Source organism: Cicer arietinum, chromosome 6 (assembly GCF_000331145.2).
Source record: "Cicer arietinum cultivar CDC Frontier isolate Library 1 chromosome 6, Cicar.CDCFrontier_v2.0, whole genome shotgun sequence".
In the NCBI taxonomy this organism is placed as follows: Eukaryota; Viridiplantae; Streptophyta; class Magnoliopsida; order Fabales; family Fabaceae; genus Cicer; species Cicer arietinum.
The window spans coordinates 55,543,941-55,560,020 of record NC_021165.2 but is presented as its reverse complement, the minus strand read 5'-3'; the positions used below and the strand labels follow the sequence as shown (position 1 = coordinate 55,560,020).

Genomic DNA, 16,080 nt, shown 5'->3' with positions numbered 1-16,080 from the left:
TTTTTCTTTTATTTTTCCAGAATCCTCTTTTCTTTTTAAAGCTCATTAGCCTAGACGAAAATCTCATCACAGATCTTGCAAACCTTGAGTTTCTCTTCAATAGTAGTAACTTAGATCATCATAACCATCAAATCATACTAAACGTCCTTAGCATCCTATAATTCCCCCCTAAGATTTGTGATCATGTTATCGTATACAATCTTTTTTCCCTCCCAGGCTCAGACCAAAGAGAAAATTTTATCCGCCTCAGTAATGAATCCTTAATCGACAATAAACATAGAGGAACATATGGTGAATTTTTTTGCTAGAGATGGAAAAGTCTCCACCAACAACATTTGTGTGCTCAAATATCCAAGTTTTGCAAGGTGGTTAATGTCTATATCAAGAATCATCGCATGAAGTTGTTGGTCAAGAAACATAAGAAAAGTGGGTTTGGATTGTGTTTATAGTTTTTGAAAATATTTTGAATGGCTTAAAAACTAAAGTGATAAAACTGAAATGATAAAATTAATGACTCATTTATTTTATTTTATTTTATTTTAGTTGACTACTAACTTAGCTACGTCAAGTCCTCTCTTTCAAAGGATTTAATTCACTATATTTAGAACTTACACTTGAACACTTGGTTAGTCACAATGATTGTGTTCAATCATCTCACCTCTAACTTTGTACCGTTCAAGTTGTTGAGGAAATGACAACCATTACCGGACTTAGTTTACAAGTCATCTCAATTTCCAGCTTAATTTCGTCAAGCTGTTGAGGAACACAATCAGTCACTGTCGGGCTTTGTTACAAAGAAAGAGTGTTTGCGGGTTTTCAAAATTTTCTCTCTAACTAGACTGTAATTGTAATATAAGCTCTCATATTTTTCTTTCTCAACACTTAGATAAATTTGACAATTTTCTAACTTAGTGTTTGGGCATGTTGATTTGAGATTAATTCACTTTGGAAAAAATATTGTAAGTTGTTTTGATCGGTTATGTTTGAAATTATTGTGTCTTGGTTTGTTGCTTTGAACTCAGAATTGAGTGCAATTTATAGAAGCCTTTGCAATATTTCCTTTGTCCTTCAAAGTATGGTTGAATATCCTTCAAGGAATGGTCTTGTGTCCTTCACGACATGGTTTGTTTGTCCTTCAGCATGATGCTTCATTGTTTTGAAAATTATAACTGTTAAGTTCAATTCTAGTCGTTGAACAGAAAACTAAGACTTATAATTTTTTTCTAAGTATTTCTGGAATTTTAAATTTAATGAAGCAGAATGTATTTGACCAGAGGCAAATAACAACTAGAGGCATGATCACTGGACCAAAAGCAGTGACAACCAGAGGCACATTTAATGAACTAGACGCATGAGCAACAAAGGCACAATTACTGGACCAAAGGCAAGAACACCAGAGGTATGATTTCTTGACTAGAGTCACGAACAATCAAATGCATGGTTTCTTGACCAGAGGCACGAACCAAGATCAACTTCACTTGACCAGAGGCATAATTACTATACTAGAGGCGATGACCAGAGGCAGCCACAAGAAGCAAGTTTGCTGGACCAGAGGTAAGTTTATTGGACCAGAGGTAAGTTTATTGGACCAGAGGCAACCACCAGAATCTAGTTTGTTGGACTAGAGTCAAACACTAGAATCTAGTTTGTTGGACTAGAGTCAAACACCAGAATCAAGTTTGCTGGACTAGAGACAAGTTTACTAAACTAAAGGTAACACCAAAATCAAAGGTAAATGACCAGAGGCTACCTATCAGAGGCAATGACCATGTAAGAGCATTGACTTTAACCAAAGACGTTGACTTTTTTCAAAATGTTGACCTTTTCTACATGTTGACTTTTTTCAAATGTTGATTTTTGGATATTGACTTTTGCAAAACGTTGACTTTTTCTATGAGTTGACTTTTGCCACGACTTTTTCTGGATGTTGACTTTTGCCATACTATTGACTTTCACCAGAAGCAAATTATCAAAGGCAATTGATCAGAGGGATTTTGACCAAAAGCTTGATTTCTTCACCAAAGACAAATTTTCTCAAAGTTTGTTTTGCTTCATCAAAGGCAGACTTTCCCAAAGTGTCTTCACCGAAGACACAATTTTCTAAAGTCTCTTCACCAGAGGCAGACTTTCTCAAAGTCTGTTTTTGCTTCATCAGAGGCAGACTTCAACAGATGTACTAAAAGCAGAACTGAATCAGAATCAGATGCACTCTAGGCAAACCTGTTTGGTAACACTCCAATATTTTCATATATATATATATATATATATACATGTACATGTGTGTTTGTGTATTTTTTTAGTAATTGTTATGATTTATTATTTAATTAATAATTATTCTATGCGTAAATAAGTTAAATTAAATTTTATCACTCTATTTTACCTGAATAATTGTAACCTTTATTTTTATTTAATTGGTTTGACGTGATAATTACATGGGGACAATTTATGATGTGATTATTTCTTAAATGGACTATTGTGCATTTTTTTTATTTGATTAATTCCAATAATTATGAAATTGATGTGATAGATATGTTTATTTTATTTTGTTATGTGTGACCACCAGTGGTATTCTTGTCTTACTTGATTTATTTTAGTTGATAAAATATTAGTTGAATTATTTAATTAAATTAGAATTTATAGAAGTTATATTGTTTGTTAGTTTTATTTGCAACCAAATAAGTATTCATTTTAGGAGATAGTATAGAGTTAGTGAAACTCAACCCCCATGTATAAGTGTTTTGAAAATATTTTTGGTCCATCCATCTTTAGTATAAAAAAAAAATAGTGACTTGACTCGATCTTTTACTCTCCTTCATGACAGGATTTTATAAAAATTCATTGTGTTGTCTTAGCATAATGTTGACTTTATGTCCTTGTCTCAACCAATTAAGAGAATAGATAATGTAGATTTCTTCATTCTTAATACCATTAATTTATTTTTGAGAGGAAAGTTACAAATTGAATTATGGGTCTTATCTTTTTGTGCAATTAAGAGAGGACAAAAAAAAAAAAAAGACTAACATCCTTGAAATGCGGAGCTGAGGTTCCTTCCACTAGAAAAAATTGATGTCGTTAAATTCAGTCAACCTTGTTTTTGAAATTCACCTAAAGAGAATTTATTCTAGTTTAGGGCGTAAATGAATATTTTTCTAACAATTAGCAAATTATCTTTGCAAATAAAAATAACAATAATATATAGTAAATTGTGTTGCGTTCTTTTACAAAAACGATATCAAGTTATTTTCTAGCGAAACTTTTATTTATTACATAATGAATTACGTCGAAGAAAAAAAATATTGTCGTTTTTAAAAGAAAACAAATATTTTTAAGTAATGCCTTGAATAAAAATTTGGGGTGTTACATGTTTGTACCTGAAGAAGCTAAAATATCACTAGAAGGGTGGTTGAATAGAGATACTGGAGTTTTTAAATTTTCTTTTAAAGATGTATCCTCTACGAGATGATGAAAGTGTGATGATAGTAATTTAAAAACTTTAATAGACAGTTAAGTAAATATAGAGTAGAGAGTATAGGGAATCGCACACCAAACTTTATACTGATTCGTCCAATGAAGACTACGTCAATTCCTCACAAACTTGTGAGTTTTCTCTATGGCTCAAACTGGCCTATCCTCTTTAGAGACCTCTTTTTAAAGTGTATATTCTTAACCTCACATGGCTTACAATTCCTTTTTCTTTCAGATTACAAATATTAGAACAACTTGTAAAATACATAATAAATAATTTGTGATGATTGTTGATCTTTCTCTTTACAAGAACTTTCTAAGAGGATATTCTTAAAGATATGGACTATAGAAAATGTAAAGAGAGGATGGAAATGATATTCTTAGCTTTGAGAAAAATATTATTTATAAGTAGTTGTTGTTTTGAACTGAAGAGATAACTTCCTTTTATAGAGTTTATGAACCTCTATCCATGAATAAAAGGAATTTGATGACTGTTGGAGACTTGATAAAATGTCCAAGGTTCTTGATCTGATTTACAATAATGTCATCCAACTGCCCTTGACACATATGAGCTCAGGAGGATGAGCTTGTAGTTCATCCTCAGATAGGAGGTTTAACCTCCCTTGAAATTCGAACATGAGTTGTATTATTCCTTTTTGCTTTTCCAAGAATTTTAGGGTCCATCTTTTCCGGTTAGGTACCACCTTTTTTCTTTTTGACTATTCCCTAGGTAAGAGGATGAATATGATATGCTTATTATCCTCTTATCGTTAAACTTTGTCTTGTATCCTCTTCTTCTTGAATTGTTTCTCTTATAACTGTTTGTCCTCAATTTTATCTTCTCTTTATTTTGGCTTGGATTCATTGTTTATGTGATACCGTATATTCTCTTCCTTAAAGGTTCATCCTCATTGGTGATTTATCCTCTGAATGTCTGTCTTCCAGTTCATAAAACATGTTGGATTAAAACAAATTCTTCTTCTTTTTATCAAGATGATGAAGAACCTGTTTCTTAATTAAAATACACTCAAAAGCACAAATTAGACATTAAGCACAATCATAATCATTTAAATAATTTTGTTATTAATAAAACTATTTGAGAGTGATTTTGTCTCAACAGTACCATCAGAGGTAGAGGCAATCTAATGCTTTGTACCATTAAAGGTAGTGTGTTAGATGCGCTTTTTCACCAACTCTGAATGCAAAATTTTCCATGTCTTTTTTATCAATCACTAGATGATATATTCTAATATCCTACATATTTGGGGTGTACATTGGGTCGATTCGGGCTGATTCGTGCCCAAAAACAACAACCGGCCCAAACTACGGGTGATTGAAACAGACCCAATGCAATCCGCCCATTGACTCAGTTTGGACGGGTAGTGGGTTCACGAGTCTTCGGGTAGAGTTTTGTACCACGCACCCCCCCATTTTTACCTCCCACCCCCTAAATCATGTGTAAAAGACCATTTTACTCTCAATTTCATTATGAAACCCCAAATCGTTCGAAAGTTTGTATCATGTTGAAAGTTTCGAAATGGAAGTCTCGAAAGTTTGAAAGTTTAGAAACATAGAAACTTTCGAAAGTTTCATGGAATTAGAAAGTTTCGAAATGGTTGATGCTCGAAGAAATGAAAATTTCGAAATAGAGGTCGAAAATATGAAAGTTTCGAATGATGAAACTTTCGAAGTATATTTTTCCCATAAATAATGAAACTTTCGAAAGTTTCGTTTAACAAGAAAGTTTCGAAATATAGAAACTTTCGAAACTTTCGAAGAATATGAAAGTTTCGAAATGCAAAATTTTGCAAAACTTTCGATATATGTTGAGTTTCGAAAATTTGGTATTAATGGAAAGTTTCGAAATACATTTTTATTAGTAATAAATAGTAATAAATAATAATAAATTCATAATAATAAATTTATGGTAATAAATTAATAGTAATAATAAATTTGATATTTAATTTCGGAAGTTTCAGTCATTTTAAAAAAAATTGAAAGTTTCGAAAGTTTCGAAACTTCTGAAATTTTCGAAATGGAATTGCTTCGAATGTTTGAAATTTTCGAAGTTTTCTGGAAAAAATACACTTCGAAAATTTCATATTCATCAAAAATTTCGAAATTTCTGGAATATTTCATTTCGAACGTTTGGTATTTTTCCAAAGTTTTGAAATTAGTAATTTTTTCTGCATAATTACATTTCGAAAGTTTCCAATTTTACAAAACATTCGAAAGTTGGGGTGGAAGACTGAAATGGAAATATTTTCCATAATTTTTTACAAATTAAATAAGGGTAAAATAGTCTTTAAAAAAATTGGGGGGGTGGGAGGTAAAAATGGGGGGGTGCGTGGTACAAAACCCCTTCGGGTAACATGTGTGGGTTAATTCGGTTTGGGCCAATCATTGAGCCATTCAAAATATCCGGCCCAATTGCGTTTTTATTTTATTTTATATGTGATACCCAATTTTTGGGCCTTTTTTTTTTACCCATTTTGAAGGCAATTGTTACACCCATTTCATAAACTTTGAATTTTTTTTTCATTCTTTTTGTTCATTTAAAGATATTTGTTATTTTTCTATTACTGGTTCTCCATTTCTATCACTGGGTTCTCCATTTCTATTACTTGGGTTCTTCATTTCTATTACTTGGGTTCTCTATTTCTTTTACTGAGTTCTATAGTCCAATTTGATCATTATATATATAAATTACAAATTCAAATTTTCAGATGTTATTAAGCATACAACAATAGCCTAGCCTTTCATATGACAAATCAATACAAATTACAAGGATGGAATTATAATTCCCTTTCAAATGGCTATGATAATATTACAAATCAATAAAAATTATAGGGATGAAATTATAATTTTCATCAATTTGTTGAATCAATTTTGTTGATTTTTGATTTCCAACATGAGAAACAAATAACAAATATAAGTCTATAATTATTATTAATGAGGGTATAAAATAACAATAATCAAGCTATATTTTTCTAAACATATTGCTATTCTTAGCATATTATCTTCTAACATATCATCTTGTTTTTCTCTTCTATGCTCATAAAAACCTAATATTAACTAAAATCTTTTAAATATATACACATATAAATGGAAAATAAAACCTTTAAAAACCCTTAAACACATTTATTTAACCCAACTTAACAATAATGTAAAGAAACCACAAAATACTCAAAAGAGAAAACTTTCAAAAACCCTAAAAGATCATTTATATAATAAACTTTCAGAAATCAATCTCCAAAACAAAAATAAAACTTCAACACAGAAATCATGGCACGATTAGTAGATTTATTACTTTAATATAGATGAGAATAAAAATGAAGTTATTTAATCAAACTCAAATCGTATGAGAATTGAAAAATCTAACAAAAAAACTTGTGCTTTAAGATCGTTAAAATAAAAACAAGAACTCATATCATATCATGTTGCATGTACCTATGTGCGTTTGCGAAATATCTTTTCTCCATTTACATTTGATGAGAAGAAAAAGGAAAAAAGAAAGAGGATATTAACGTCGACGGAACCGGTGACTAAGTTTTTGTTTAGTTAGAAGCATAAATGATGGAGGTAAGTTGTGGCTTTGCATATGAGGAACCAGTGGTGGTGGCTTCGAAACAGAAACAATGGTGCTGGTGGTGGCTTCGAAGAAGAAATAATGGAGGTGGCGGCAGTGTACTGCAGAAGGGTGAGTTAAGCCGTCAGGGTATAAGTTAGATTGATGAGATGAAAATATTAGGGTTTCTTGTGAGTGAGAGTAAGAGTGAAGACTAAATGCCTTTTTTAGTTAGATGAGTTACTAGATTTGGGTCTCTTTTATTGGACTGGGTAAAGCCTCTCAGATATCTTTTTTTTTTTTTTATTTATAATTTGAGTCGGACGGGTTCGGGTACCTGCGGTCCAAAAATTCTTAACCGAACCCGCCTTATAGAAGTCTTGACCTTATCTGTTTAAGAAAAAAGTCTAGTCTGAAGTATGGTAGGACGTATACCATTGTCAGTCGACTGGACCTATTCCCATCCTTATCCACCATGCACCTTCGACCACGCCCACCAACCTCTAACCACCATCTCCCTGACCACCCACCTCCCACCATCACTGACCACCCACCTCCAACCACCATCTTCCATCACCAAATCATCCACCTTCGACCACGTCCACCAACCTCTAACCACCTCCCACCATCACTGACCATCCATCTCCCATAACCGACCACCTCTATCATCACCAACCAACAATCCACTACCTTCGGCCATTGCTAGAACCACCACCACCCATATTAGAATACCGCCACTATATTCAACCACCCACCGCCAACGATCATCTCCTACCACCGACACCACCACCACCGTTTCGGTTACACTCCAACTACTATCTCCAATTATAAACTGTCTCTTTTTATAACTTCAACCGCATTTGACGATCGATATAGTCATCTTCCACAACGATTACTTTAAATTACTATTACTAAAATTATTTTAAATAAATTATAATTTTAAAATATTTAAATTATTTTAAAATAACAAAATTTAATATTATTTTTGTTTTTTCATTTTTAGTTATTTTGAATTCATAATAAGATAAAATAAAAAGAGTAATTAAATTCAAATAAAATAAAAATTAAAACTCAACCAAAAAATAGAATTAAAAACTAAAAAAATTTAGTTTTTGGTTTCTTTTTTGTTCCCATTTCATTTACTCTAAATGACATTTAAATAAAAATTAACATTTTTTTAACTGGAAATTGACGTAAATGACGGATATAACTGTCATAAGCAAAATTAAAGGACCACCAAAGTAAAACAAAGAAGAATTAAATTACCAAAGTGAACTAAATACGTAATTTAGCCTATTAATTAATTTCATTAGTTGTATACAATTTCATTAGTTGTATACAATTGTTTTCCATGTTTCATGCGAAATTTGGTTGTGAAAACTCAAAACTGTTATTTAGAAGAAAGAAAATTGTAATTTATATTTTTAATAAGATCTGGAAAAAAAACATAGAAAGAGAAACAACATGTGAATTACACAAATGAGATTTGCAAACAGAGGAAACAGAAGAGATTGATTGATGAAGAAAGAGAAAGAGAAAGGAATTGCTGTGTCAAGCCCCATCAGTGGCGAAGAAGACAGTGATGATAAACAACAACACCCTTCCTTTTCCTCCGTCAGATTCTCTTCCCGTAACGCTTCTTCCAAATACGATTTCGTCAAGGTACTGTGTGTATCTCTCTCTCTCTCTCACACACCTCTTCATATTCCAATCTCGATTACCTTCAATTTCAACTAGTATATTTGTTTTTTACTTTATTTATTTTTTTATTTATTTATTAAATTCTCACAATTGAGATTTCAAGCTTTTTTTTTTTACTTGATTTTGTGTTTCAATTTCTTTAGATGTCAATTGAGTTTTGTTTGTGTTTTTAGGTAAAGGTGTGGTTGGGTGATAATGCGGATCATTACTATGTTCTTTCCAGATTTTTGCTCAGTAGAATGCTAACTGTAACCAAGGTAAATTATTTATGGGGCTGTTCTATCTATTATACCCAATTTATTTTATATTTGAGTTTAATTATTATGTTGTAAAATCTTTTTATGCATACGTCTAATCATATCTTACTATCATATCGCATTGTAATATTATTTCCTAAAAGAGTTTAATAGGCATCACTTGACACATGGTTTGAATCCGGCTCTTTTGAAATGAACAATTCATAATTTCAACCGATCAATAACAAATCAAAGGTAGATATTATAGTTACATCACAATCAATCATGAGCTTTTTAGAATAACAATTTTTATTTTCTTACTTTACACTTTACTCACTTTAGAGGATCTAAATCCCGAACCCTGGACCTCCTGGTTATTACTCTTCAATGTCCCTCACCTCACCAACTGAGCTGCTTGTACAGTGACATCAAATAAGAGTCCTCCAATCTTCCATGTCATGTCATCAATTTTGAAATGCAATACAGACATGGGGTATAGTGATATATGATTAGTTTACAGTGGCAATGCAGGTCCTTCAAATATTTTCTAAAATATGGATTAGTGATAATATGATTGAACATTTCTGCAAAATTCCCAACTTTTGAACCTGAACCTCTTGGATAGTATTCCTTTGGTGTCTCTCACCTCACCAACCGAGCTGCATGCTTGTGAGATTTTACAGTGACATCATAAGGACCCTCCGTTCTTCCATGTCATGTTATAAATTTTGAAATGCAATACAAAAATGAGTGATGTGACAAAATAGGAGATTTTCATTGAATTGAATGTCTGTGTAACATTAGTCTATGGTGACAATGTACATCCTTTAAAATTTTTCTAAAATATCTACACAAATTTCAATTAACTGATATATGATTGGACGTTTCTGTAAAATTTTTCATTGTTAGTGAATGCTAATTAATATTAGATGGTTATGACTAGGATTAGTGTGCTTGTTTTGGGTCTTTTTTAATTGTGGTAAAAATATTTTTTCTTCTCAAAATGTCTCTTGGGAAGCTGGAAAAACAATGATTACTTTATCATATGCTAATCCAACAGGTAGCTATATGTTTTAATTTTCAAAGACTGGGGTTAGAACTGTTAAGTGACAAATACTTGCCGTTTATGACTTATTTTCCTTTCATTTTTTAATATTTTTTTATTTAGATTATACTTTGATTTCATCTCTCAATCTTATATTTTAGCATGTTGTTATTTCAGATTCCAAACCATGTAGCTATCAAAATTGCTCTCGAACTGAAGAAGCTGCTCATAGACAATAGCCTTCTTGATGTGTATGCTGTCTCCCATCTATTCCCCCCTTCAGTTTTTTTTACTCGTTTTCTTTCTAAACCTCAATGTTAATAGAATTATTAATTAAAAAATCTCTTTCATTACGGTTTTATGCTGCAGCTCCCAAACTGATTTGGAAGTCAACCTATTTAAGGTACGCCATAGTTTTAGTTTGATTTTCTGCAACACACACCCGATCACACTTTTCTTGGCTTTTGATGCTGCCCTCTTTCTTTAACCCAACATTTTTCTTTTATACACCTTGAACAAAATTTTATGAACTTTTGTAGTAAGTTTTTTGTGTTTTTGAAACCCACATTTCCAGATTAAAATGGTAAACATCTATTTGCATTTTGCAGACCCTTGGCTTATATTCCCTGCAGGAAATATGCGTGTTTCTGTGTACAAAATGTAGTTGAAATATCAATATAAATGTTTTTAGATGGTTTTTGAAATTTAGAATCAAGTGGGGGTTTGGGATGTTTTTAAATTCCGTTATATTATTTGGACAAAATAATCATGCTTGAAATTCCTTATTTTACTAAGTGCTGATAATTTTTAGTTTTTAAATGGGTGTGGGGGATGGGATTTTATTATATACTAGGGTGGATGGGGGAAATATTACACACTGTTCCCTTTGGAGATTGAATTCAATCCCTTGGGGATCAAGGCAGTAAAACAACCACTGCAGTCCCCACCCTGGGGATACTAAGTGCTGATAATGATTTATCTATCGATAATTTTTAATAGAGCAATATATGTGCAGCTTATGGAGCGGCGAGGATATGGAGAAGAGTACATAAATCGGTATAAGATGATGACAAGGTCTGTGTACATTTGTAATATGTATATTCCATCTATTCGATGTATGTATGCATGCCTAGACATTTCGTCTTTTCAAACATCCAAACATATATTAAATTTGTGTCTGTCATATGTATACAAATGGTATGTATGTAAATTTTCTTTGTGTACGCATTTTTCCTTTTTTTCTATCTCTTTTAATAAGATGTTAAAAGGAGCATCATTCATGTTTTATGATAAAAAAACGGAATGCTGAAAGTAAAAAGAAATTACTTGAGAGTGATTCCTTTTATAGTAATAATGATAATGATTAAGTCTCATTTCCATTTTTCTGCTTTCACCATTCATCCAGGTTTCACCATCAAAGAGTTCCACTAGTAATCCTTGTCTGTGGAACTGCTTGTGTTGGGAAGTCTACTATTGCCACCCAGCTTGCACAGCGGCTAAATTTACCAAATGTATTACAGGTAAGCATTGAATGTCTGTATTCTTTCTGCATGATCCTGTCATATAAACTAAGGACTGGTTCAATTACGTAACAAAAAGTTTCCATTTTGATGTATCAAACCAGACTGAAATATTATTTCCCATTAAACATGCATCTAACGGGAACTATCCCTGTACTTTATTTTGATGTTTTGTTTTTTCAAATGATTTTAACATTTTGGTTTTTGATTCTTGACAGACAGATATGGTTTACGAATTGTTGCGCACATCAACAGAGTATGTCCTCAATTGCTATGTTTCTTTCTGAAGTTGACTAATATTTTCACATTGATTGAAAGTTCTGTTAGACAAGACAAGTATTTATTCAAGAAATGTTATCATATAAGCAGACCATACTAAGCAATGTTATCAAAATTGCGATCTTAATCGCACGATTTCACGGCATCTACCTGATTGTCTGTCTGTTTGTCTATATTTGTTATTGCATAGAAAATACCATGTCTGTTAATTCAATATTAATATTGGGTTCATATATATGGGAAATGTTGGTAAAGTTATAACGTTTCTCTCTAGCTCCCAGTATGTATTCAAATTGTGTATTTCTCTTGTTATATATGGTTACTTATGTGTTAATTTTATATATCTAATAAATGTTAAACACGCTTTATTTTGTTAGAATTTTTACCTTGATTTTGTAAACTGCAGATATAGTATGTAAAATAATACTACATAACCATACATGTGGCATGATGATTTCAGCTCTTTGATCACTAGGGTGATTAATTAATACTCAGACATTTACACACAAAATCTGACTGATTATTTTCTTGTATCTGATATAGTGCACCATTGGCTTCAACTCCTGTTTGGGCCCGAGACTTCAGTTCATCGGAGGAGTTAATAACTGAATTTTGCAGAGAATGCAGGGTTGTTCGTAAAGGTTTTCACAGTTCTTTCTAGCTTGAGATCTCTATCATTTTATAAATTGTATTTGGCTATCATCATAATCATCATCACAGTCATCATTAAATAATCCATTTTTTGCTAGAATGCTAAGAATATTTATTTTCCTTCTAGTTGTTTGTTGTCATCTGTTAATCTATCATTTGGTTTCTAGGTTTGGGTGGTGATTTGAAAAAGGCAATGAAAGATGGAAAACCAATTATAATTGAGGTATTTATGAACCATATATGTATATATGTATGTATGTCTTTCCTTTATTTTTAGTCTCTTAAACCTGCATTTCGATTTGTTTATTTCTTATAATAACAATCACGAGTAGGTTGACGACCACACACTCAAATTCTCTATAATATTATAGATTGAAAATCATTTGAAAGTAGTTTTGTAATGCTCAATGTGCTTTTTAATCTCTTTCATTCAATTATTTATTGTTTAATACCAGTACTTTTAAAGAAACCAAAAACAAATGATCGTACGTATGGAAGGGATTTTGTCTACAAGACCCCTTGATTTTAGCTACAGCTGTCCTACATAATATAATACAATAAATACATATTAATCAGTCAATAAATGACTGATTCACCGCCTCAATTTGGTATGCAACATTTTACAATTTTCTTCTTCGTATCCTTGTAGAAATATGTGTGGTTGTCAAACTTTTGAGTTAACTTACAAAATCAAGCGAGTTTTCAAATCTAGGTATCAAAGTCGAGTTATCTCACTTTCAGAACCATTTATTGTAAACTCAGGTAGACTTGCGAGTTTGAGAACAATTGAACAAGTCCACAACTAAATGTATATTTTCACTAAGGTTTGCCTAAAATGACAGTCGCCAAGTTATTTAAAAAAAACCAAAAATGCAAAGGTAAATGATGAGGCTCTGTAGTACACAACATTAACCTCACAACTCTAACATTTGACTCTACATAGGCATTTTGAACTATATTTTTTTATATATAAATTAAAATATGATGCTCTAATAATCTTTCTTTTATATATATAAAAAACAAAAATGCACAAAACTTTCCTTTTTAATTTAATACCTTAAATAATTGAAAATACTGCATGACGAAATCAAATGAAGAACAGAAAAATGTTGGTTTCATATGTCACTTGGTCTCCCATAAAAATGTCCATATAAATTTTGTTTAATTATTTTATGACTTTTCTTTTTTATTGTGGAGTGGAAGTTTTTCTCTTGTTGAGAGTTCATTTTCTTTCTCTGTATCATCATAATGACAGGGAATACATTTGGATCCTAGCATTTATTTAGTGGATGATGAGAACAAATCATCTTCTGGAGTACAAGCAGAAAATAAAGAAATAAATCCGGCGTCTGCGGAATTGGATAATAATACTGCAGTTCACACACAAAATATTCATGTCGATAGTGGTGGTGAGAAGAATAATGATTCCAAGATTTTGAGCTCCAATGACGGAGTATCTGATGACCAGGTGGGTGCAGTATCAAATTCCATGTCATCGTTGGGCCTAATTGGAAGCCTCACCGGACATAAAGGTTTGTCTCTGTTGGTGTTGTGTGATTTTAGACAAAAGGAGAAAAAATAATACAAACTTTTAATATTATTGATAACAATTTGATACTGACGTGATAGTAGCTTGATACAAAAGATTAAATATTAATATCTATTTATAGGGATACACAGACTTAATCCTAAATAAATAGGGAAGTAAAGAAACAAATAATAATAATAATTAGTAAGAAATATGAAAATTAATCGTAAGACATAATCTAAGATATGCTAAGATTGTAAACTGATCCACAAAGACATTCTAGCATGATATCAAGACATTATGAGATGTTATTTTATTTTCTAATACTCTATTATTTGTCATAACGTGTATGAGTATGACACTTGTTTCAATATAATATTTTGATGAAACATTAGTTTGTCATGCAGATGCTTCTCTTACAGAACTGGGGACAGAAAAAACGACTGTTAGTAAGGAGAAGTCAGGCCCCAAACCAATAATTGTGCCTATTGTTTTGAAGATGGCCGAATTTGATCATAAGGTTGTTTCATTGGCCTTTATTTTCATGGAAATAACGACTACACGCATAAATGGTTCTTGTTTTCATTCATAGCATGCCTAACTTTGGGAATTTATTTGATTGTGGCTGTATGTATACAAATTACAATAGTGCATGGGAAACTATAATGCAGTCAATGAAAAAAATTGTAATGTTTCTGTTTATCAGTTGGTACATATATTAACAAGTCAGAAAATGTAACATTGATAGGTAAAAACACATTGATCATCAGTGTTGTCCTGATTGTTGCCTTATACCAGAAGGAGTAGGATAGATTGAATTTCTTGAAATGACTTAAGTCAAGTACACAACACAGGTCTTGTAATGTGTTCAATGATTTACTTGTAGCTTTTAAATGTCAAATAATCTAGTGAAACTTTTTCTATCATATTTGCAGGCATTACTTGAAGAGTGGATCTCTTCTCGTACATTTATCGAAAAGTGTCCAGAGCAGGTACCATAAATTCTAAACATATAGGTCCTGCCCCCATGCCTTGGTGTTTTTGGCTATTTTGTTGGTCCTGCATTTGAATAATGAGGAGTATTTTATTTCATTTAGTATGTTCAGAGGCATGGAAAAGAATTCATTTGGTGAGATGTTCTTTCAAAATCCTTTAAAACAATAAAAACTATAGAATCAAAATGATGCAAAAGAAATCATGCTGTAACAAGTCAACACGCTCAATTGGTAGTGGGACTGTGTGGAGGCGGTACTTATCCCCCAGGTACTGGGCTCAAATCCCACAGAAGGCAAAAATTCACTATTTCCACTGGGTGGTTAGGGGGGGTCAGAAGGTCGTGAGGCAGCATCGCCGGTAACGGTAATGGCCGGGGTGTTACAAAAAAAGGCACCTTTTTATGTAACACCCTGTACCTAGGGATAAGTACCGCCTCCACACAGTCCCACTACCAATTGAGCTAGCTCAATTGGTAGTGGGACTGTGTGGAGGCGGTACTTATCCCCCAGGTACCGGGCTCGAACCCCACGGAAGTCAAAAACTCACTATTTTCACTGGGTGGTTAGGGGGGGGGGTGAGAAGGTCGTGAGGTAGCATCGCCGATAACGGTAATGGTCGGGGTGTTACATCATGCTTCATATTTCTCAAGACATTTTTTTTCTCTCCATAAATCTAAATAATGTCTCTATTGCATTTGCAACATATTAGATGTTTTCTTAGATTCTGAAACACTTCTTCAAGCAAAAGGCTTGCATATGGGTGAATGGATTTCTAGAGATGACAAAGAGAAGTTCAATTAGAAAGATAGGAAGCCTAGTGAAAAAGGGAAATTGAAGAATGACTCAAACAGGAAAGCAAAACAAGTAGGCCTGGCAATCCTGTGCTGAACCAGGCGAGGGACCGTTAAGAGGCCACATAAACAAGTATAATGTGAGGATTAATATTTTAAAAACTAAACTGGCCATCAAATCGGCAAGTTATTTGGGTCATGGTTCAACTGCTTATTACTGCTCGAATCGAGACTAAATCACAATCGAACCGCTCAAATAACCAAACTGTATATAATGCCGGTTCATGATTCAACCGATTGA

The 16,080-nt window shown here is 32.4% G+C and overlaps 1 protein-coding gene across 4 annotated transcripts in view; it reads left to right on the top strand.

Moving 5' to 3' along the window:
- The first annotated feature begins 8,405 nt into the window (after positions 1-8,405).
- The window catches only part of LOC101502734 (P-loop NTPase domain-containing protein LPA1 homolog 1), a 10,321-nt gene continuing 2,646 nt past the window's right edge, over positions 8,406-16,080 (top strand). Inside the window, exons 1-13 of one of the 4 annotated variants that reach the window (XR_003470405.2) lie at positions 8,406-8,695; positions 8,908-8,991; positions 10,193-10,266; positions 10,385-10,418; positions 11,031-11,089; positions 11,421-11,535; positions 11,754-11,791; positions 12,358-12,455; positions 12,633-12,688; positions 13,721-13,997; positions 14,401-14,513; positions 14,742-14,847; positions 14,929-14,985. Coding sequence is in view for 2 of the 4 variants with exons in the window: in XM_073370426.1 (XP_073226527.1) it covers positions 8,552-8,695; positions 8,908-8,991; positions 10,193-10,266; positions 10,385-10,418; positions 11,031-11,089; positions 11,421-11,535; positions 11,754-11,791; positions 12,358-12,455; positions 12,633-12,688; positions 13,721-13,997; positions 14,389-14,513; positions 14,929-14,985 (1,161 nt within the window). In the remaining 2 variants the exon portion in view is untranslated. Of the gene's footprint in view, positions 8,696-8,907; positions 8,992-10,192; positions 10,267-10,384; positions 10,419-11,030; positions 11,090-11,420; positions 11,536-11,753; positions 11,792-12,357; positions 12,456-12,632; positions 12,689-13,720; positions 13,998-14,388; positions 14,514-14,741; positions 14,848-14,928; positions 14,986-16,080 lie in introns of all 4 variants that reach the window. The other 3 variants (XR_012163733.1, XM_004514449.4, XM_073370426.1) reach the window with 3 other exon arrangements.